The 24557-nt window shown below is 45.0% G+C and overlaps 1 protein-coding gene across 1 annotated transcript in view; it reads left to right on the forward strand.

The window, feature by feature from the left end:
* The window catches only part of KLHL11 (kelch like family member 11), a 72923-nt gene extending 49464 nt beyond the window's left edge, over positions 1-23459 (forward strand). Inside the window, exon 2 of the mRNA XM_069634499.1 lies at positions 18356-23459. Coding sequence (XP_069490600.1) covers positions 18356-19937 — 1582 coding nt within the window. The 3' untranslated portion in view covers positions 19938-23459. The remainder of the gene's footprint in view (positions 1-18355) is intronic.
* Positions 23460-24557: the final 1098 nt, after the last annotated feature.

The raw sequence follows: 24557 nt of genomic DNA on the forward strand, positions 1-24557 counted from the left end.
TTTTTAATGTCTAAAGACATATAGTCAAAAAGCTACACTAGTATGCTATGACATTCTAGGACTATTCTAGATCTGCTTACCTGCCCTGTAGTGCTTGTTCGCCTCTCCCGTGTGTATTGCACTCGCAGGTTGCTCTTGCTGACCCAAAATGGCCACTTTTTGTTTACGTCATCACACACTTGCGTGATGACATCATAGCGTTCAGTGTTTTTTGGGTATTGATTTTTTTTTCAGCAAATTAGATTATAAAGTATTACTTTGTCACAGTCATGTGTCTTATTTCTTATGTCTTATTTCTTATATGGCTGGACCAGTTGAATAATAGTACAGATTGTGGTATATCCTTGCTACATTATAGGTTACCGCATCACTTCTATCCATGTTTCACTTTATTGGGGAATTTTTGTGGCAATTGAGTACGCTGGCTAAAATATTTAATCATTCTAAATGGTAACCTTAGAATTACTGAATTACCTGGTCCCACCTAATGTTCTATTGGTCCTTTGGTTTAAATGCTGTTTTATTGATGTTACCCTGGGATTCGACTGTCTAGTTACTGGAGGGTCACTATGATGTTAGGTACACACCTCTTCCTCCAGAATTATTGGGTCCTCGTTGCTGCAGAAAAAGGGTTTTTCAGTCATCCAATGCAAGTTAGAACATGCAGTTGACACGCTCTTGAGTTGCTCGTGGAGATTTTAGCCACAGGCAGCCTTGGACGTGGAGGGTTTGTTTACATTGAGAAAGGAATCTGAGGCTTCTTTGAAAACAAAGTAATTGCTCGGGAGGATAGCTCGGGGGCAACGCGCTGGCCTTCGAAGCCAAACGACGCAGAGCAACACAGGTTCGATCCCCTGGTCCGCGCTTAGAAATCTCTGGGTATTAAGCGCGTTATAAATAACCCATTAAAATAATGCCAGTTCTGAAGTAAAATGAATTTTGGAGATGATTTTGTGACTGGGCTGTAGGGAAAGCAGTAACCGAGGGTGAGATTTGGATATTTGAAACTAAATGGAGGTCACCAAAGAGACCAAGTTGGAAAATATGAATCTTTTTTTATTGTTTTAGTCAAAACAACTTTTCACAAAAGTAAACCAAAAAAAATACAATTAATTTTATCATACATCACCAAAAAGAAGATAAAAACTTAAATACTCATATAGATCAATGTAGAAATGAATGAAGAGGAAAAGAGTAAATGCAAACAAACATGCGACAAAAACATGATTGACCCCAATATTCTAGCCTAAAATATGGTGAAGCTTTGAGAGCAGGTGAAGGTCTGGTATGGCAAATTCACTGTGAAGTAGATAACCATGCAATAGAGGCAAGAGAGGATGTGGAGGACACCTTGCACCATGGTGGTTCTAAAATATAGGCTTCCTTCTCCGTTTTAGACCCTGGTCCAGATGAGATGAGGTTATACCTGGACGGCATGGGTTGGTCAGTTTGATCTATGAGGAAAGTACTTGTTAAACACTGAAATGACAGTCCAGGGTACCACCGCTGTCAATGTCATCAGCTCTGGAACGATCATGCAATTGATGGGCCAGGTATAGAAATGTACAATCTCTTCACAGCCATTCTAGCACCTAAATTCTTTAAGGCCGACCGGCAATAGCCAGTACAACACGTTCAGAGAAACCTGAATAATAGACTTGCACACGCAGGGAGAGCATTCCCAGCTGTGCGGCTCATATAGGGCACTGTCACTAAATTGATAGTAAAATACTTGCAAAAATGATACCAATGAGCTATACCCCAGTGATGAGAAAACATGTGGAACCAGAATAGGCTGCAGTCGGCCCACAACTTGAGACCACTGGTTAAAATTAAATGCGTCAAGCTACTTGCTAGGCTTAAAAGTCACTCTTTATCCCCCCAACTTAGTTCTTCACATGCCCACAGTTTACTACTTGTCAGGAGGTAATTGTCACTCGTCAATGGCTACTGGAGAGTTCACGTTTTGATACCCGTAGTGACAGCTATACAAAGTGATGTGCAAATCTGATGCAGAGTTTCAGGTCATGGTGGCTATCCTGGACAACCAGAAGGTCTTTAATTCTTGTGTCATTCGTTGTATTTACTGCACCTCCTTAAACACCCCTGGGTAGGAGTATATATTGAAAGAATTAATAAAACACTACCCAGACCCTGCGCAGTTCACACCAATAGCATAACCTCCCCCCGATTTTTAGTTGGATAGGCACACTCTATGGATACCACTGTTCGCCTCTTGCTTTTTGCCCTACCAATGCAACCACTAGCCCATAGAATAAGAGCAAAATGACGTGGGTCCCTTTTGAGGAAATATGAGTGATCTTCCTCTATGCTAGTACTGTTTTATTAAACCACTTAGAGACTTGAGCAGGGTGCTGCTAATGTTTAACATATTTGGTAGGCTATTGGGTATGCCTGATTTAAGTTTGAAGAATTACCTTTTGGTTCCTTGAGCCAAATGCATTGTCGACTTACTTTTCATCTCCACGGGTCGAAGTTCAGATTGGATAATCGGGAGCTAAAAGCATTAGCCAGTGAGAATGAGCTACCACTGGGTAACAGGGAGCTAGTACATGGCTTTCTGCAAATCTAACTTCCACATAAGATGTAAACATAACTGTATTGATTACTTACGACCCCTTTCTTACACTTTGTCCTATAGATGTGTCCTAATGCTTATTTATAGATTGCCCCAAAAACACAAATTAATTCATGTAGGTGTTTGTTCAGTGTCAGTTGGCATTGGGGGGGGGGGGCAAAAGTAGCTCCAGGTAGCTGTTGATGGCATGCTAACCAGGCTCTTCTAGGCTATAAGCAGGAGCTAACTAGCTATCGGCTCCACTCTCTTTCAAACCCTGCGTTCCTGACTCGATTTGTATTTAGGGATACAAATCTCAATCCGTGTTGGAGAATTTTCTTTAAAAAATGGAGTGGGAAAGCTGGGGTAAAAATAAGTATGTGATCTGCACCAATTCACTGATTTTTTTTGTACGTTTTAGTTGGCTACACAATATACCAATATGATATCTTTACCCCGGAGTTGTAGATAATTTGTTAAAGCAAACCCAGTTCCAAGATAGAATTTGCAGGTTCTCACACATATATTCTTACTGGGCATCAATACATTGGGATTAAGAAACGGCACCTAAGTGAAAAACCAACTACGTCATTTAATCGGAGTGAAACACACAGACCTTAATTTTGAAAAAGACTAGATTCCCCAGTATGAAACCCAGTCCTGCAAATTATCACCTAACCAATGTATACAAAGAACAGTAGGTGTTTACTTCAGATGTCTCAAATCAGTCACTAATTATGAACTAGACCAATTGAGGCCATTGAATCCATGTGAAATAAATACAGGGCGTCTTTCCTTGACCAATTGTTCGCATCTTATTGTCATAATGTGTTTTTTACCAGTGCAGCTCTTGCCTGTTTGTCAGCAGAAAAAGTGAAACCTGCATGCCTACATTAAGTGTGTGAATCCTGATTTTAGGCCCTCCGGAAGTTCTTTCAGACCGAAGCACTTGGTGGCCAAGGATAGAAAATATTTATATGTATCGTCCTCTCCAAGACGTAATGCACAAATAATAATAATATGCATGGTGATCCTTTTTTTTTTTTTTTTAAAGAAAACTTTATTTTCCAAAACAATAACATTGCAGTTCACCCCTTTCCACCCCTTGCAGTTGTTCCAAGCACAGTTGTGTACTATAATCGACCTACGGAGTTCTTACCCACATTATCTGAACCGTATACAGTATCTGTGCAGCTCTGGGTTTGAGTTCAACTTCACTCCGACCAAATGGGGGGGGGGGGGGGGGTTCCCGTAGTTGCTTCACATATCTGGTAACGCCATAGGTCTATTCCTGCTGACTGCTCTCCACTCCAACAACTTGGTATCCCACCCGCCCCTTCCACCAAGCAACTCTTATCCTTCCTCATATACAGCTATCTCGCTCCAAGCTTGCACCCCAGTCCTATGCCCCCCAGCTGCCCACCACGGCTCGACGATCTACGAAGATCATAGACTTGTCCCTCGCCACACGTGCGCTGCAAAAGGGATTTAACCCATGGATTACTAGCTAGCATCAGGCTCAAAGACCGGCGACACCTTTATCAAATTGTTAACTGATGAAAGCATCAGAGACAACACCACCCATATAAAGCGTATTGGAGAGCTACAACAGCAGTATTGATTCGTACTTTATTGTACACATACAATATTGATGAACAACGACAGTACCAATCCATTGTCTGGTACCACTGAATTTTGGATGACTGCCTTGAAAACGACTTGGTCAAAACGTGTGTCGGCTGACCTTGTGAAAGCAATTAAACAGATTTTTTAACAGTAATCTGGAATTTTGTTACACTATTAACAACGTGGCGAATCTAACAATCATCGGGCAGAGCGCGACACTCCAATCTAGACTTCAAGCATAGACCTGTCCGACTCCCCTTGTGCTCTGGCAATCAACAAATGCCCCCATATGTCCTTGGGTATAGCACTTGGTTGCACCATTGCGCCGAACTCTACTTCCATGTCATTACAATACATCATTCTCGCAAACTGCAAAATTAGGAGCCCCTCTTCCCCGCCAAGTCATGGCCACATGTCTCCTAGCCAATAACGGCAACCCCAACAATCTACGCATGTGGCCAGGAGCCCCATCCTTGTGTACCCCAGCAGGGCTGTTGGTGGGGACGGGTCGGCCCTCAACCCTACGATCTCAGCCACCACTGGAAACGCTGCATTCCAGAAGCCCCCAATATGAGGGCAACTCGAGGCAAAGAGAAGGAAGTCAGCAGAGCATAGCATCACCTTCTACAGACATCTGGGTTGAAACCGTGCAACAAAGCGGCAGTATAATTCACCTGATGTATTAATTTAAAATGTATTGATATATCGACTGTTGATCGCCACCCCCCCCCCCTGGTTTGCGTGCAGCAATAGCTCCTCCTCTGTAATTGATTGGCCCAGAGATATCTCCCACTTCACCCGCGCCCTGTCTGCACACCCTAACTCATCACTTTGCTATATAGACCAGACACTAATCTGCCCTCTGCTCCACCTGAGGGCCTACCATGCAATATTTGAGCCACTATGAGAGGTTCAGGAAACTCGGGTATCGACTATTTCAAAGTTTTCTTCAACCGAAAATATAAAATTTTAATCCAGAGCCGATCCCACCCCCTTCCCGAAGTTATCCACTGAGATAAACCGCTTCTGCAGGAACACATCCTGAAACAGAGATACCCAACAGGGTCATACACTGAACATAACCTTTCTCACATGTCAACGGAATCCCTGGTATATGCACTACATGTAAGCTCGGAGAATATAGGAGCTCTGCTCTCCCCTTCCTCTCTATCCCCACCCAGGTCTTGCATGTTAATTTCACCATGTTAAAGGTTGCATATGTTCCGCGGGGCAGTCAGTATCGCTGTCAGCGGCAACGCAAGAACAGGGCAGTCAACGCCTGCTCCACCTGGGTTATATGTGATCTTACCAACCACAAGTGGTGCATAACATCGAAAAACTATTTTTTTCCTTCTTTTTTTGGGTGTTGGTGGGGGTCGGGGTCCCCCCCACCCCCCCAAAGCCTACTTTTTTGTTATTATTTTATTGCACCCTTTTAGAGCCACTGACCCATTTTAACCCCTGGCCCCTCTACCCTTTATATTATCTTTTCAGTGTTATTGTCCGTTCTGTTATGTACCACTCTGCATTGTTAGCAATAAAATGTCTGGATACTTCCACCTGCACATGCCGCCTATCAGTATCTGGGGAAAAACAGAAGGCCACAAACGAAGCTTGCGCCATGTAATACAATTCCATGCCTTGCAATGCCAAACTGACCTTTATTAAGGGGGCTGTTAGAGCCTCCCACCAAACTAGAGGCCGATTGCCGTTCGAGACAAACCAAGACAGAACTGCTCTCACCTCCTAAAAGTACATGTTGGGCATGGCCAGAGGCACGTTTACGAAAGTGTACAAGAATCTCGGTAAGGGAACCATCTTGACCATCGATTCACCCATATAAGGACATGGGCGTCTCATCCACCTCTCGGTTGCATCCTGCACCTATTCTAGAACCCTGGCATAGCTTTTCTGAAATAACACCACCGGGTTGTAGGCAATCTCCATGCCAAGATACCGAATGCTGACAGGATGCCATTGAAACCGCAGCCTGTCCTAAAACTGCTGAGTCGCTTCTGTAAGTGGGAACAGCACGGATTTGAGCGTGTTAATCTGGAACCCCGAGAGGTCACCAAAGCTTGGCACATCTGCCATTATGGGGGACCGATCGGCCACCAGGGAAGATGCACACAGCACCATATCCTCAGTGTAAAGTGAGACCACTAATGGATAATAAAACAACTGCACATCTCGGTACATGCCTATCCTGTAGTAATTCAGCGAGTGGCTTGATGGCTTTGGCAAAAAGGAGGAGTGGGAGGGGGGCAGCCCTGCCTCATAGTCCTACCCACAGTCGCTGAATCATTGAGTTGACCATTAACTCTCAGCCATGCAGTCGGACGCATACAGCAAATTCACCAACGTTGGTAACCCCTCACCCACTCCCATCCATTTTAAAACTGTAAACAAAAAGGGTCACTCTATGGAGTCTAACGCCTTCTTGGCATCCAACAGCGCTGCCACAAGGGGGCCTGCACAGTCCGATGTAGACCTACCCGGTATAAACCCTGATAGGTCAGATTAAACAAAACAAGACATCAAGGGCATTGACCTAGCGGACAGAATCTTAGCCAGTATCTTATTATCCAGGTTCATTGGCGAAATAGGCCCCGGCAACCCCAATCCACCAGTTAACCCCCAACTGCAAACACATGAGGATCCCCCATGGGCCCAGCCACCCTGCAGCCCTGTATAGACACGCTGCCACCTCTGCCACCCGCACCAAAGAAACCTGCCCCTATGGATCAACATCTGCTGTACTCGGTAATTTCCCCTCCGAGGGGACGCACCCCTATCACTGCCACTCCCCGGCTGCAGAGTAACACTCAGCAATGTCTCCAAGAAGCTTTTGACCTATTCCGGGATTGGAAGAAAAGGGAATGCCCGTTCAGCGCATATTTCAGGCCCCTGTCCTAGAGCCTTTTCTTCACATCAATGTGTGGCCTGCACTTTATTGGAGAAATCCGGAAAAGGTTTAATACTGTCCCCTTTATAAGTCGGGACCCTTTGCACACTTGCCTTATGTAGGCCCAGGTCTCTATCTCTATAGTTCAACAACTCTGCAATTATGGGGCGAGCTGGAGCTCCCAGGACCGGACGTCCCTGCTAGTAATTCAGTGTGCACGCTCCACAATAAATAGAGGATAAACCCTCGTAGCCCAACAACTCCTGTATGATTGATTCAGCGAGAAGTTCCATGGAGTTTTGATTAGCAGCAATCTGTAGATTGTTTTTCCCGGACCTGGACTAGCTGCGCCTGATTCATCCTCCAAAGCTGACAGTCTGGTCTCTGCCTCGTCCAGTCTTTCCAAGTGCTTGTCCAATCAGACCTGCATGTGGTCATTTTGCAGGTTAGTGCCAAAGCAGTTGAATCCCTGCTTGGACCTACGTGAACATTGCACGGATGTCAATTGAGCCTCATTGGAGACGGTCGCCCCCGGTGGTTGCTCAATTGCCATGGGCAGCTCTGCAGACCTGGCCTCCTTGTTATGTGACTGGGTATCAAACGTTAGCTTGAACTGGTTCTTCTCCCCCTTGGGTATTGTGGGCTAATAGACACCACCAGAAAGGATCATGGCCACTCGGGTCAGATCGCCCCCCTGGGCCTCGGGACTCCCCAAGTGCAGGCGTTCACCTTGAGGCCCCACCAGCCCCTCCCAGGAGATCAAAGCGCCCCTCAGCTTCTGTAGGTCTGGAACTCAAAGGCTGCATGGTAATACTTTTAATTGTGGCAGTAACATTTAAGGTTTAGACACTTGATCATTCTCAGTTTCTAGACATCCGTGTTTTTTGTTTTTCAAAGCTTTGTTTATTTTGGTGTTCACTAGACAATCATTGTAGCATACAACCAGAGAACATGTAATACAGCCTATTTGTAGTCTTAGATCACACCCATTTCTATCAAAACGCCTTCTCCTGATCCCCTTCCCCCCTCCTTCTCCATATATCCAACCAAATAAACCAGATAACCTAAATAACTGAATGGTGGCGCAGCATATCATCCACATTTTTTATGTTGGCTTCTTTTCTGTCGATGCTATTACTCCATTTTCAAAGAACTGGGACATTCCGCAACAGAGAAGGCTTGAAATAGTACTGTTCTCTAGCCGATGCATGCTTTTGAAAAGGGAGCCACACTGCAAAGAATTTTTGGTACGTGCCGTTGGCCAGCGCGCACACTTTCTCCATCGCCTGGATTACCCTAGTAATTTAGGGTGAAAACCACATATGCCCGCAGTTAAGCCAACAAAGAGAAAACATGTTGGGGTTAATGGTGTGTAACCAGTGAGGGGTTATTTACCATCAGAAGCATATCTTATACGCCGATTCTTTGATGTCCGTACATCTGGAGCTCCTAAGTGCTCAGTGCCAAATCGGGCCCCATTCTTCCTTCGTTAGTGACTCCCAGTTCTTATTCCCGTTTCATTTATGGCATAGTGTCCGCAGACACAGAGCCATCCAGTAAGCGATACAATCTTGCCACTCCCATGTTTTGGTGCGCCCGCTCTCATTAACTCCAAACCTATGGGCTCCCTAGTGGCCACCTCCTTAATCAGCCTGTTCCTGATCCAATGTCTAATCTGGGCATAATGGAATAGTTTCCATTCCGTAACCAGAAATTTCACTTTACAATCTTCAAACTGCAGCGGGACCTCAGCCTGATGGTTAAGGTTGCTTGCCCTGCCCAGTTGGCCCAAAACTTTGGAAATCTGCTTACCGAAAAATCCACATTGTACACCATTGGTGTGAATGCGCCCAACCCCAGGCCTAATTTCTTATCCCGCTGGACTTTGTCCCAGTAGTGAAGAGAACATTTAGTGGTTTCCAGTAATAGGGCCCCCTGCTCCTCCTGCCGATTGCCCCAAAATCCCCACACACTCTAGGGAATATCCATGGCACCCTGTTCCAGTATGCTCCAGCCCGTTTGATGTCCTTCTACAAACCATTGTAGCATGGGGCTAGCTGCGCCACCAGGAGATGGCATGCAATCTGAGGAACCCCCTGTTCCCGGCTGCCGGAAAAAAACCTCCTAGATGCTCTTCCACCTCCCAACCCCCGCCACCCCTAACCCACATCCTCCGATGAGGTGTACTTTCTCCCTTTGTAAATTCTTAATCATCTGGCTTGGGATCGGGAGAGCGCTCACTGTGTACATAAAATGCAGAAGTAGGGTCATATTAAAGGCTGTTATACGGGCAAACCAGGACACATCTTGCATATCCCACATCTTAAGATCCTCTATTAGTGCTTTCAAGAGGCCCAGAATATTGGCGGCATACAGACCCTCATAGGTCAGAGTCAACTTTACCCCCAAATACTCCATATGCTCCTGTTCCCAAGTCAAGGGGAATCTCCCTCTCCAACTATCCACCAGAGCAGGATCTTTGGATATATTGAGTGCTTTTGACTTGGAGTAATTAATGCAAAAACTAGACACCACCGCAAACTCCTCCAGAAGCCTCATAACCCTTGAGAGTGAACCTGCAGTGTCTCGGAGGAACAGCAGAACATCATCCGCATTCAATGCAATCTTATGCAAGTCCTCTTTAACCAAGATCCCTGAATTCCCACATCCGCCCTTACCACCTGTGCCAGTGGTTCCATGGCAAATGTTAGAGGAGACAGCGGGATCCCTGCCGGGTGCCCCTCTGTTTCAGGATCTGGGTCGAGAACTGCCCATTGATCTGTAACTTCATAGAAGGAATTCGGAAGTTGCCCACAAACATTCATGTAAAGATCGATCCAAATCATGGACCTCTTTTGTGCCGTCCTACGTCCCCATATCGCCACATTCACTACCCTACGGATGTTGTCCTGGGTATACCTCCATGATGAATCCTGCCTGTTCAGAATGTACAATTTCTGGTAGCACCCCTGCTAATCGATGGGCCCGCACCTTTGCATAAAGCTTGCCATCTCGGTTCAGCAGGGCGATCGGGCGATGGCTAACGCAATCGGTTGGGTCTTTCCACGGTTTTAGTATAAAGATGGTGATCTATCGTACCATATCCCCGTAGACTACGCCCATATCCCTAATTCAGTTGAAATGTTTTGTCAGAAGAGCGATCAGTATTCAATGGAAGGCTTTGTAGTAAGCCTTCCCAAACCCGTCCGGCCCCGTAGCCTTATTCCCAGGGAGGGACCCTATAGCTCTGCCCATCTCCTCCTCCGTAAATGGAGGCCTCCATGAGTTGTCTATCCCCCGCTGTTATTCAGGGTAATTCTATTTTCTCCAAGAAGGCTTGCTGAGTTTTGCCTCTGAGGGATTCCCTCTGTAAAGCCCTAGCATAGAATGTCTGCATAGCTTCCAATTTCTACATCTCAACCCCCCTCCTACCCCCACCCCCTCTCCCTTACAAGGATCCCTGTATGGCTTTTTAATTCAGTGATCACATTTTTTCTTAATTTTGGTGCGAGCGAGGAAGCAGTTCGCTTTGTCCCCTCTCAAATAGTACGATTGTTTGGTTCGAATTAGGAGTTGCGCTGATTTTATCCACCCTGTGAGCCTCCAGCCTTGTCCATGCCTTTATCAATGGCCGCCAAGCTTTCTGGGAACCTCGGGCCCTATGTAGGTTTTCTGCTACTCCCGTTCTAGCCCTGCCCTTAAGAGTGCATTTTCCCTCAGGAATGCAGCAGCCTGAGCGATAAGTCCCCTCCTTACAACCGCCTTGCTGGCATCCCAGACCGTTCCCCAGTTCACTTCCCCATTATCGTTTTCCTGAAAGAAGTTTTTCATAACTATTTCCATATACGCTTGCGGGGAGCGGTCCCTCTGGAGCAGGTAATTTAGTCTCCAGGGTTTACGGGTCCTCTAGGTAGGAGCCAGAGTCTCTAAACCAAGTATGACCGGAGCGTGGTTGGTAGGTATCTCACCCAGATCGGTCACTTGTGGTATGAAGTCCTCCGACACTAAAACCCTATCAATTTGTGAGAATCCTCTGTGCGCAGCAGAATAGTGCGTATATGTCCTAACCTGGGGGTGAAAGAATCACCATGTTTCTAGAAGATGTAGCTCTCTTGAGAAATTCCCCCCCTCCCTCCCCAACCAACACCTTGCCCAAACACCACCCTGTTAATTTGCTCAATAGATCTATAAAGAACTGGTCCTGTCTTTGCGCAACCAAGGTAACCAACTGTCCCAATAATTGTCCCCCCAAGATCAAGTAACGACCCTCAGGGTCCTTATACTGAAATCGCTTTTGGAAGTCTGTTTCCTTTGTATCCAGTGGCACCAAACGGGGTGGGGGGTTGCAATTTTGTTTGCAAAGTATTGCTTGGGGAATTCTTTGTCTCGCTACCGGACCTCCTCCTTGGAGAGTAAATGTGTCCCCTGCATGCACACCACCGAGGCGCACAGCTCCATTAACCGCCTCAGTATTGATTGTCTCTTGGTCAGCAAATTCAAGCCCTGAACATTCAGGGAAACGAGCTCTGTCAGCCGCCATCATCTGCTAACAGACCTTTACATCTCATAAAGCCCATCAGAGCCCCCCAACATCAGTACAACCAAGAATCCTGTGCACCACCTAAACATTTGTAATTCAACCTGGTGAACCTCAGTTCCCTTCCTGGGCTATATCTCCGCACCCAGTTAATACAGGATTATTTTCCAATACCCTTCCTGCTGCATACCCCCTGCTCCGGTCTTCAACAGGGTAGCGGTGCTTGGCTTTCTTCTTTCACGTAATTGTGATGCCCAGGAACTGCTATGATGCTCAAGTTTCTCAGCCCCTGCGACTGATGGGTTTCAGGTTTCCACCCCATGGTGTGCTCCAGCTGTGTGTGGCAAATGTTTCATCAGAGGGTCATCTTGTGCCTGTGAATGTTTTCGAGTGCCAGTTTAGGGAATTTTCTGCTTTATTGCTGACACCTGGGGCAGTGGACCCCCCACTCTCTACCATGCAGCAATAGCTGTATTCCATATGCTGCAGGCCACCTACCAGGTGTGTACCACTCCGGGGTTCGCACGCAATAGTGCCAGTCTTTCCTGCTGCCTGGAGATCCCTTCACTGGTCACGAGCGGGGGCTAGCTCCAATTCCTTCAAATGAAGAAGGCATGCACCAGAGTTTCATGCCGGCGAGCCTCCGCTGTCCAGCCGGACCCTCCAGTGCTTCTCGTTGCATACCCGCAGGCCCTCCGGCATCTCAACACGCTGCAGAACAGGGGCCCAGCGTCAGCCCGGGAACCTCTGGCATCAGTGCCCAGTCAGGCTCTCCAGTCCGCCTCCAATGTCTGGAGTCGAAGGCAGGACTCCCAACCTCCCCTCGTTGCACGTGAGCTCTGCCAGCACTGCCTATGTCCGGCGGCCACAGTCTCAAGTGCGGCCCTGCAGCCGTTACTGCAGTGGAGTTTGGCCGCCATTTTACTTGCTGCAGGCCATAAAGGTTTCGGTCGTACGCGCTCATAAATCTGCTCGCCAAATTGCTCTATACTTGCGGATATTCACACGTTACTTTGGATTGCTCTCCCAGCTTTCCAGCCCATTTTGTGCATTTCTAGGGGGAGTGAAGGCCGGAGAAACGGGCAACGGAGCTCACCAGGGAAACATCTGATGGCTTGCCTGGCTGGCCACGCCCCTTCGACCATCGTATTTTGAAACACTTCTTACAAAGTGGTAGAGTACACAGTCTACACATGTGTTTTCACTTTACACTACACCTTTTCGTACTCCCCAACAACTATTGCCAAGTGCACATTTTGAAGCCTGTAATAAAAGCAAGGGAAAGTAATGTGGCTAAGTGAGTAATGCGTGACTGGCAGAATTTCTAAATAGAAAACGGACATACAAAAGCTACGGTCGTGCCATGCTTCGTTGCTCGGAATAATATCAAGACAAATCATGTTTTAACACTCTGGGCGACTTATATCCAGATGGCTCCTTCATTTCACTTTCTGACCATAGCTGGGAATATTGTTATATTTGCACCAGTACATGCTCAGATTCGAGACAAGGTTTTCCCATGATGCTAATGTGACGGCTCTACTGAATAATATTTTTAGTTTTTGCTGGTGGTTGTAGAAAGGGGAAAGTGCCCCTGAATTACCAGTAGGGCTGAACAATTAACATAAGGAGGGATTCCAGACGATGGACTAAAATTCAATATTTAGAAAGAGAAATCTTGATTGCTTAGTGAAGAAAAAGGTGGTTGTTCTTCATATGTCCATATAGTCTTGCATTTATGATCCTTTTCTTATAGTCAACAATGACGATTTATACTGGGAATGATATTGGAAATTAACTTAATCAGTGTAGAGCTTCAACGCATCTTCAGGAGTAGCAAGTATCTGAAAGATGTGTTCATTGACACTTATTAATTATTTGAAAACAAGAAAGACCTGAATCACAGAGAATAGCTGCTTACAAACGAGCATGCCGGCATGTACTCGTGCCAAACCTTCTCATGAGTCCATGCACATTGTAAAATACATTGCATTTTATGTTTGAGGGGTGTCTCTAAAACGATCAGTCCATTATTTGAAATTAAAATAAACAGAAGACTAGCAATATAATTGATTTTCAATACATTCGGTACTGAAAGTCATAATTCTGTTAAAGACACGGAGGCAAAGGATTATGCTTTCTCTTCATCTTTACTGTCCGCAGCAAAGAAAAAACAAATATGCAATAACCATACAAAACCAATAAAAACTGCAATAACCATGAAGTTTTTGGATTTTGTAGTCCATCCCCATTGGTCTTCAAACTGACCATGTGTTCCAAGTAACCAATCAAAAAACAGTCCTCAAATAAAAGCTCTTGTCCTCTTTCTATTCTTCCTCTTTCTTTGCTGCTAGGCAGCGAGTTAAGTACTTTTCTCTTTTATTCAGTGAAGGTTGTGTGTGTGAATTGATGAGTTTTATGAAGTTCTTTTGACAAGCAAGTGTTTATCTATTCAGGCGGAGCATATCCGCTACGGGGAGTCGGCTCCAGGGAGTTGCGGCCGAGACGGGGCTGGTGCACCGGCGGCCGCAGCTCCTCCGATCCGTCACAGAGGGCACTGCATAACGGAAGGGAAAGCGCGACGGGACCGCGTAGTTCCGGCGCTCTCTCCTTCGTTTTCATTCCATATTCGAGTTGTTTTGAGGTGTCTACACGAGTGGTGTTACTACAGTAAAGTTTATATATACTTGCCCATTCGAACCTAAACAGCACGCATCGTACGAATGTAGCGTCCTGTTCGAGAGGTCTACAGCGCCCCTGCAGGCTGTCAGCTGATACCGCACCTTTTTTACAGGCACAGTCCCAGGTAAAACCTGTGATTTAATATTTGTCATATCGATGACATAAGCAGAACCAGGGGGAAATACTTTACTATTTGGTTTTTTCTCTGTGCTGAGAGAGTTTGGAGACTGTGTGTGTGTGTGTGTGTGTGTGTGTGTGTATATATATATATATATATATATATATATATATATACATTCAATTCCTCATAACTCCCCAGGGACTGAGAATCATGGGTTCCTCCAGTGATGAGGGGAAGGCTAGTGTTGGCCAAAAGAGGAGCCACACAGCCATGACTGATGTCTTACACAAAGCCCTGGGGGCTTCACTGGGATATGATCCTCAGCAAAGGGTGCTGATGGAGGATTGGCTCTGTTTTTCTCAGGGCCTGGAGGAGGTCAAGAGCCTTAAGGCTCGTATGAAATCAAAAGGGGGCAGTAAATCAGCCCGCAGGCCGGAGGAAGCCCACACCCCCCCCCCCCGGGCACGCCACCAGGAAAGAAAGGTGGGAAAAAGAAAAGGGACTGAGCAGATATATTCACATTAAAGAAACGATCCGCTTGCCATCCATGGGTGACTCAGATCGACAGTCTGACTGGAGGCACAGTGGGAGGGCTAAGGTGGGGAGAGGCTAGTGGTAAAGCAGAGGCATAGAGTTGATGTCAGTGTTGTGGTAGTCTTAATGAGCACTCGGGAGTGGTGCAAACTCTTCCAAGAGGCACCAGAGTTGAAGCAGATGTCGCCCCATATTTAACATCAGCTCAGGTCCCTGGTGTATCAGAAGCCAGAAGGGGGACCGACCCGACCAAGCTAAAATAATGGGAGGGGCTTGCGGCCCGTTTACCTAGTCCCTGCAGTACTTTTGTAGAACTTCAGGACCAGCAGAAATAGCTTATCAAATGGCTTCCGAAAAGGCCTGCTAATGGAATAGGGTCAGAGAGAGTGATGAAGAAACCTATTCTGGATATTTTGGCTGAAATTGAGCCACTACGCTCGGACATCCAGGCTTCTGAAGATGAAATGAGGCCACCTACATATGGTTGAGGACCATTGGAGAAGAATAGTTTATCCACCAACCTGCTTTAAATTAAATATGAGGCATGACCCTGAGACCTGGTTCCAGAGAAACAGAATTACGCCTAAAGATTTGATATCGACCTGAGAAAAATATTGTAATTTATGCATTTTCCGGGGCCTGGAGTCTGAGAGAGAAGAGACACATGTAATGGTGGAGAAATGAAGGCTAAAGATACCAACGAAAATTTAGTTTTTCAGGATTTATGGGGGTTTGAGTCCAAAGAAGAGTTTGGGGGAAAAGAACCACGTTGTATAATAGTGAAGTGACACTTGCCATGACAAGAGCGGAGTGCTTGGATGGAATTTGAGGTACATTAGCCAAGTCCAGATTTTTCAAGATCTTTTCGGCACTGATTCTCCAGAAAATGAGAGCATGCAACCCCCCTGATGTCCTTGCTTCTAGAACAAAGATGTCAACTTTTGTTGATTGAGCATGCAGGAGAGGATTACAAACTTGAAGGAGGCCAAGCAAGACCTCAATCACCGAAAAGTGGGGTGATCTAGTCGGCTACACAAGATGGATCTGACAGGGCGGTGAGACCCTAAAGAGCCCGGTTAAGAGATGCTAATGTTTGGCTCATACATTTAGAAAGTATGAAGACTGGAGGGCTAGCTGGACAGTATGGCTGCATGAAGGGTATTCCCGTGATCGTTTGTTCGAGCAATGCAAACGGGAATTTCGGTTGGGGGAAGGAAACCATTTTCAGGTGGTCTGTGACACCTGCGCTCATACATAAAGCAAATGGAGACAAATCGGGGGACTGCTGGAGGGGCTGTGGGCCAAGAGGCACGTTTGGTGGGATTGCACTAATACGTCCCTTCTGCGGATAAAGTACTGAGTTTTGTAACACAAGTGGGAGAACAGGACTTCCCTTTCAACCAGAGGAGAGTGCTGTTGTGGATCCTAATCAAAGGGGCATACCAGCTTCGTGCTAAGAAATGGAAAATAATCGCAACCATGCTTTTAGCAGCAAAATTGGTAGCAGTGGTGCATTGAAAAGATGGGGACCAACCAGGAACTGAATTATGGTGCTCGAGGCTATGGTGGATAATGGCCATGGCGAAAATGGCCGCAAATCTTTCTAAATGCACACATTTATGGTAAAGTGGGGTTTGCTACTGAAATGTATGACTTCGGACTACAGGGTGCATGTGTGCCCCCGCAGAATTTGTTTGAAGTATGAGTCCTCTTAGGGTACATTGCCTGAAGGGGCCGTGAGCAGGTTGGAATGTAGAGAAACTTGGGTAGGCTGGGGGTGGCTGCGAGAAGGGGATGTGACAGGTGTGCTCTGTTACATGGGAAGACAGTTGCAAAGTTATATGGAGTATACTGTGTGCTAGATTGTTTGTACTGAATTCAGTTAAATACTTTTGACAAAGTATTTCCGTGGCTTGGACAGGAAGGGACCAGAAGCAACGAAAGAGCGATGTTGTATTGCTATGAAACCGCTTCTGCAGTTGTTTTATGCTAATGTTAGTGGGTCTTGTGATAGATTGGGGTCAGGTTTATTGTAGGTTCCCGCTCTCAAAGAGCGAGTTGGGCCAGTGTTCTTATTTGGAAGGTTTGAGAGTACATAAACTGATTTACATACGCGCGGCAGCCAGGAGATGGAGGCTAGTGGAGACACTTGAGTGGTTCAGGAATGGCTGGGCATCTCTGTCGGATGGTACAGACTTGGCATAATGGTTTCTGAATTTAAAGCAACTTTCTTAGAGGTTTTTCTACGTAATATGAAAAAGTTAATTGAAAAAAAAGCAATGAGCATCTTTCTTGCATATCTTGTTACTGCCCTTTTTTCTTTCAACAAAATCTGAAATTCATTGTTTTCAAACTGTGAAGATGTAAGAGCTTTCCTTAAGATGGAAATGGTGGCTTCAGGTTCGAGAATTGCCTAATGGGCCCCATTGTATGCTAATTTTTCTTTTAATGCAAAATGGGGTTGCCTAGCAAACGTTTCATCTTTTCAAGATATCTTGGCACTTTTGAGTTTTTTGACAAAACAAAACTGCCCTGTCCATAATACAAAAACGGAAATGGATAAACCATGTCTGTGCTTTGTGGCACATGTTGAAAGCTTCCTTATTGGCAGTTTCACATTCTGGTTTCACCACTCTTCTTGCTGCCCTCCCATTGTATGCACGTGTCCACGATCGGCAAATGAATACCACCAAGTAAGGAAATACATCGACCCTCTTCTCTTGACTACACCTGCCTTTTAGAACTGTCATGAGTACGTTATTGCTGCTTTTTCCTTCACTTGTGTCACAAATCTGACCTCCCTAGGAAGACGAGATGGTGGCAGCTGGTTCTCAAACACTGTTTTTCCTACACAAAGCTCATAGCCATTGTGCCAACTAAACTTTATGGGACCCACACCTACTCTGTACCTGAAACTGAAATATAGCACTGCTCCTACAACTCGTATGACTCAAGTTTAGAATTTCCTCTGTATAGTGGTGACTTCTGAAAATAAATGGGGACGGGGAGATGCGTTGACTTCCGACAATCAATCAACTGATGTGTCGTGTGCGACTGATTTGCATATTTATTGTGAATCTCATTGTTTCCCCACAGTCTGTATACCTTACGTTTTCTGACTCTGAAGTGACCGGTCACATGGGGCTGTATGAAAATTAATAAATTATATTTTGAGATCTACAGGCCCCCCCCCCCCCCCCTCTCCAAGAACGAGGTACCCTGCTGCACCAAGGCTCGGATTCTCTAAGCCAAGTAAACCTTGAATAGTTATATTTTGTATGTTGCTGCCAAATGTTCTGCTTAGCTGCAAATTGTCACAATTTTATTTCCTCTTATGTGCGCATCTGACTAATCACTAATCTTCTTTTTTAGATTTTTACTGGTTCGTCTGAAAGAGTTTTGTGGAGAATTTCTGAAGAAAAAGCTCAATCTCAGCAACTGTGTTGCGATCCATAGCTTGGCACACATGTACACATTGAACCAGCTAGCCCTGAAAGCTGCCGACATGATCCGGAGGAATTTCTACAAGGTGATTCTGGATGAAGAGTTCTATACATTGCCATTCCACCTCATTAGAGACTGGCTCTCAGATGCTGAAATCACGGTGGAGTCAGAAGAGATCCTCTTTGAGACCGTTTTAAAGTGGGTCCAGCGTAATGCTGAGGAAAGGGAGAGATACTTTGAGGAACTGTTTAAATTACTTCGTCTGTCACAAATGAAGCCTACTTACCTCACTAGGCATGTCAAATCTGAAAAGCTTGTAGCCAGCAGCGAAGCTTGCATGAAGCTAGTTTCAGATGCTGTAGAAAGTCATGCTCTGCGGTCTGAGAATATGCAGGCAGGTAACCTCCATCCCCTGCCATCCCACTTGGCATCAATGCCACGGTATGGACAAAATATGGACGTTATCATGGTTATTGGAGGGGTCTCAGAAGGAGGTGATTATTTAAGTGAATGTGTAGGATATTTCATTGAGGAGGACAGGTGGGTGAATTTGCCGCATATCCATAACCATCTGGATGGCCATGCTGTTGTAGTCACGGAGTCTTACGTTTATGTGGCTGGCTCCATGGAACCTGGCTTTGCCAAAACAGTTGAAAGGTACAATCCAAACAGAAATTCTTGGGAGCAAGTTAGTAATCTTATAACAAGAAAGCATTCCTTTGGCTTGGCAGTTGTCAAGGGCCACCTCTACAGCATTGGTGGGCATGGAAATTTTAGCCCTGGTTTCAAAGACGTCTCAGTTTACGATCCGGAACAGGACAAATGGCACAACCTTGAGTCGGCACCAAAGATTCTTCGAGATGTAAAGGTGGTGAGTGTAGAGGACCGTTTCATTTACCTAACTGCCCGTACTCCTGTTGATGGGGATAGCGAAGATGGGCTTCGAACAATAATTTCCAGGTATGACTCTGATACCAGGCAGTGGCAGGATGTAGAGTCATTACCCCTTGTTGATAATTACTGCTCTTTTCAGATGTCTGTTGTCAACACAAACTTCTATAATACTGCTTCCTGTTGTCCAAAGAGTTTTCTGATTGATAACGAGGAGGCCAAGCGAAAGATCTCTGGGCAAGTCCCAGATGAGATCCTTGAAAGCCTGCCACCAGAAGTGATAAGCATTGAAGGAGCAGCTGTTTGCTATCACAAGGATGACGTTTTCATCATTGGTGGCTGGAAGAACAGTGATGACATTGACAAACAGTACAGGAAGGAAGCGTACCGCTTCTGCGCTGAAAGAAAACGGTGGATGTTGCTTCCTCCCATGCCGCAGCCTCGCTGCAGAGCCACCGCCTGTCACGTCCGGATCCCATACAGGTGCTTGCATGGCACACAGCGATACCCAATGCCCCAAAATCTGATGTGGCAAAAAGATAGGATACGTCAGATGCAAGAAATACATCGTCACGCTTTGAGTTTGAGAAGAATGCCACGATCACAGATTGAGTGCTAACTCTTAATTGAATTCTGAAATCTATTAAAACACTGAGCAACATCTTATATGTTCTGTTGCATTTAAAATAATTCACTTTTGTCTGCTCGGCTAACGCATGTTGACAGTTTACTTCAGTAGGCCTGATGGTTGGGGCCTGTAGTACTCTTTAAGTTCAACTACCATATATAGCTACTGTGTTTGCTATGTGTAAAAGCTTTCAAAGAACCTGTCTAGGTGGCCATAGTAAATGGGGAATACCAGATAATTGCACAAAGCACTAGATTATTTCTAAAGCATGTAAATTAATTTAAAAGGGTCAATCTGCTTCATTAGGGCCTCAAAATACTTGTCACAGATTGGTTTAGCAGTTGGTGCGTTAGTAACTTCTCACATTATAGTTTTCAAACTGCTTGTAACCAAACACAAATGCATAGTTTTGTGGAACAAATATTTTCTTTGTAGCCTGATAAACATGCTTGCTAATCTATTTTTGTACATTTGTTTGCCATGACCCGTCCCATTTTTCTAGAAGTTGTCTGCGCTGCAGATTAGCAAAATTGAGTTGTTCTTGCATATGCAAAGTTATTTTTTTTAATGTTTAAATGGCTAGTAAGCACTTTTTCCTGTACCTACTCGTAGGCCTCCTTTAGAACCATTGACCTTTGGTAATTATGTTGGGGTAGTTTCATATGATTCTGCTTTCTTTGTTAGAACTACATTTTTGTATTCAGGGGCAGTTGGCTTTATTTTGGAGTGATCTGGCAGGATAAATATGCTGTTATTATGCAGCGTTCGTTAATAACTGAAAGCAAATAGAAACGTTACTCCCCGTTTCATTAATGACGACTTTTACACAAAAAGGAAGATTGTTGCAAATGGTCACAATAGGTTATGATCTTTTCCCATCAGTTTACCTTTTGGGTGTTCGGTTCCTGTGAAATTAACCTTTTAAGATTTTTCTGTTAAACTCTTCTTAACCCACCGGTTGGTTGTCTGTTCCGCCTTCCGCCACTCTCGAAATGCATCTCTGTATCTTTACCAAGGACTCGGTTATAAACCGTTTAGAGATGAGTAACCTAAAGGATGTGAGTAAGAAGTTGGAACCACACTCCAGCAGCACATAAAATTGATTGTCATAGCATTCCTACTTTTGACCATCTGTGGTGTGTTTGGTATTTTCTCCTGCAAGCAATTTATCTGAGCTAAATTACGTTACAGATACATAAGGGAGGTCCGTTTCTGGCACTTAGGTTCAGGTTTTGTAGTCTTTGGCACATGGCATGTAGATCTCCACAATAGCAGCGTCCAGGTCCTGCAGCGCTTTGAGCAGTAGGTCCCACATTACTTATTTTGCAACCATTGTTATTGTTTGTCTCTGGGTGAATTGTAAATATGTAATAGATCTTTGTCTTGCGCATACTGTGGTTTGGCTACTGGGCCCACATGGCAAGGTCTGCCAATGCAGCATAATGTTGCATCTGTTCTTTCTTACACCTGGTCTCCTTGGATGAGTGTTAGGCTGCCAGAGTGCAAAATTTCAGTGTTTTTGTCCAAAGTTCCAATCATTTTGTTGTATTTGTTTAGTGATCTTCCGAAGGCATGTTTAAAGTACCCTACCTTTCAGGGTGTGCATACAGACAATCACAAATATCTTAAGAATAGCACTTCTGTCTTTAAATGGTTATAGCATGGGTTTACTGAGTTGTGCATAGTAGAACCCACGCGATTGAGTGGTTATATGTATTTCTCCTTGTTGCTTTTATGTAGGTTAGTCCGCCGTCGTGACAAAGATTTAGAATGCCTTTAAAGAAAGTGAAAGTTGCTTTTAGATTTTTTTTAAATTTTTTTTTTATTTAATGATGGTTTTATTTTGGGTGCCGTGCTCAGTTACATATAGATGGTTTGGATTAGATTATTACAAGCGGTTCATAACGCAAACATCTTGTTCTTATTATTTTGACATGGGCAAATGGTTATTATAAGCAATGACCTAGTGTTAATCTCTATTTGCTCATAATGACAGTAGTGGTGTTATCTCCACAGGGCTTGACACGCAAGTGTTTCACTGTTAAATATCCCTCCCCACTTCCACGCCCTCCTGCATTTCCTGCCATGTCTGAATATTTCAATATTGAAAAGGCCACCCTCCTTTTATAAGATGAACTCCATCATAGGCGGATGGTCCTTTTTAGGGCCTTAGCTTGGAAATGTTCAGTATTAATCAATGTCTTTTATTGAAGCACTTTGAAATGTGTGTAATTCTGTTTTGCTCACTCTCCATAAACATCAAAGCATTGTGGAGTAACATTGCTTTTGTTTTAGCTCTACAGGGACCATAGGCTATTTCCTGTTTTAATGGTAAGTGAGATGCAGCATGGTTGTGTTTTATTGGTTTCCAAGCATGCAACCATAGTTACTACCAAAGCACATGTGTTAAATGATTTGTTTGTTCAGAAGCATGGACTAACGGAGTGGAAGCACGTTAATGTTCGGCAATCCAGACTGAGTTAGCTATGTTCGGTATTTCAAGTCGTCTAGACGAGTGGTTTTTCAAAAATAACCCATAGACTTTTATGTTATCTTTCCAGTGAGCTAGGTATTGCAGAGTTCAGCAGTGACTGAAGATAACAGTTGGTGTATTTCATTTTTGGAAAACTCCTATGCCATTTGACTGCAGTATGTAATTTTAAATGTACGTTAATAACCGCAATCCCAAATGGTTCCTCCAGCTAGCATACTCGTAATTCTTAAACCAAATGTTTTATTTGATCAACAGTCCTCTTAGAAAGGTGTCTGACTCCCCCCCCCCCCCCCCCCCACCACCCCCCATCCTTCCAGTACTTCGCTTATTACAGATAATGTGTAGGTTGTGGCGTTGATTAGTCAGCTTTTTTCATACGCTTTCAAAATGTTGTACAGAATGAACAGAGAAATATAACCAAAGGCTATTATGGCAGGAGCACTCCCATTGATTGTAAAGTGTCTTGCAAACTGTCTCAGTTCAGAAAGTACTGAAATGTGGTGAGGAAATGTCTTTGAAATTGGGTTGATCTCTTCCAGTTCCCTCATTTACTTCAGCTACTTAACTACACATTGTAATTTTTCCCCTTTCAACAATCATTACAGCACTAATATCACTAACAGAGCTGTGGGTTGTGGCTAAGAACATGTTTTGTCTACAAACAGATTTTAGTGGAAAATAATTATGGGATTCGTTAAGAGGTGGTTTGGTCTATGTACAGCCCTACGAGAAATGCATTTGGTTATTGGAGCATGATGCAATATTTCGGTATTCTATGTTGTGCTCTTCAATGGCATCTACAAATGTCTGCTACTTTGGGTGCATGTTCAAATTTAGTATTGCCTGCTGATGCTTGGACATATCCTGATGCTGCTGTGAAAGGGTAGCAAGCCACCAGTTATAGGCCTCGTATGCTCCCCGTCCATGCTTTTAATCTCTTACCTTCCCAAGTGTTTTAATTTTTTTTAATCGGTTGATCTGTAACAGGACATTGATGGACCAAATAAATATAAACCAAACCTTGTGTTTTTGTGTTAAATGTAGATCGGGGGAGAGTAAAGGCGCAGGGGCACTCTGCTGCCACCTTCAATTTTCTTCCAATCAAACGACTCTTGTTTTTGGAAATCATGACACACTTGACAAACTTTACTGTATAGTTCTTCTAAACAGTATGTTTCTTAATATTCCACCAAGTGTTCTTAAGCACTTGCTTGCCTTGAACCAATTGTTACTGATGCGAGTCAGCTTCCTGGTCTCCCTAGATGTTGGGTGAATGACTTTTCACCAGGGCATGGTAGTGCTGCTTCTTTCTTGCTATGTTAATAGCACATGGCACGCAGGATTGCAGATCTTGGAATACTGTAACATTTTCGAGTGGTATGAGCGTTAGACTTCTGCCATTTGATTGGGTGGCATATAAAGTGCTTATTCGAGGGGATTGGGTCCTCCGACGTATTCCATATCTATGACATGTAATCACCACAGCTGTGCTGCTTCGGAAACTTTTTTCTGCGTCCTGCGTCGATGACGTCGATGCGCAGTCGTCGAGGGCCTCCTCCGACGTCATCCGATGTGATAAGTAGGACGCACGACGCCCGTAGCCTCAGTTCCGTTTTTTCCGCGAACGTGTTGCTTCGTGATTCTCGGTTCACGCCTCGACTCTTTGGAGTTCTGTTCTTCTCGGTTCTTCGAACCTGTTCGTTTTGTGCAAATCCTTCGTGTGAAGATGTCTTCTACTTCGTCTTCGACCCCGCGTCCGGGTTTCAAGAAGTGCGGGGAGTGTGGGTCCAAGATGTCGGTGACGGACTCGCACGACGCCTGCCTCTGGTGCCTCGGGGAGGCCCACGACACGGATGACTGTATCGACTGCCAGTCGCTCACGTCCAAAGCCTTACGCGAACGTAAGAAGAAGTTGTCGGTAGGTCGGGTGTCCAAGCCCAGGAAGTCGAAGTCTGCGGGGCTTTCGACGGATGATTCGAGGGGTGACTCTCCGCGTCATCGTCGGAAGTCTCGTGGGTCTCCTTCTAGGAGTCGGTCTCGCCACTCCTCAGCCTCTTCGAGGCGTTCTCGGAAGCGCCGACACCGGTCGTCTTCCAGGTCCTCCTCGGAGGACTCTG

The sequence above is a fragment of the Ambystoma mexicanum genome, chromosome 13 (assembly GCF_040938575.1).
Source record: "Ambystoma mexicanum isolate Mex_15411 chromosome 13, UKY_AmexF1_1, whole genome shotgun sequence".
Lineage (NCBI taxonomy): Eukaryota > Metazoa > Chordata > Amphibia > Caudata > Ambystomatidae > Ambystoma > Ambystoma mexicanum.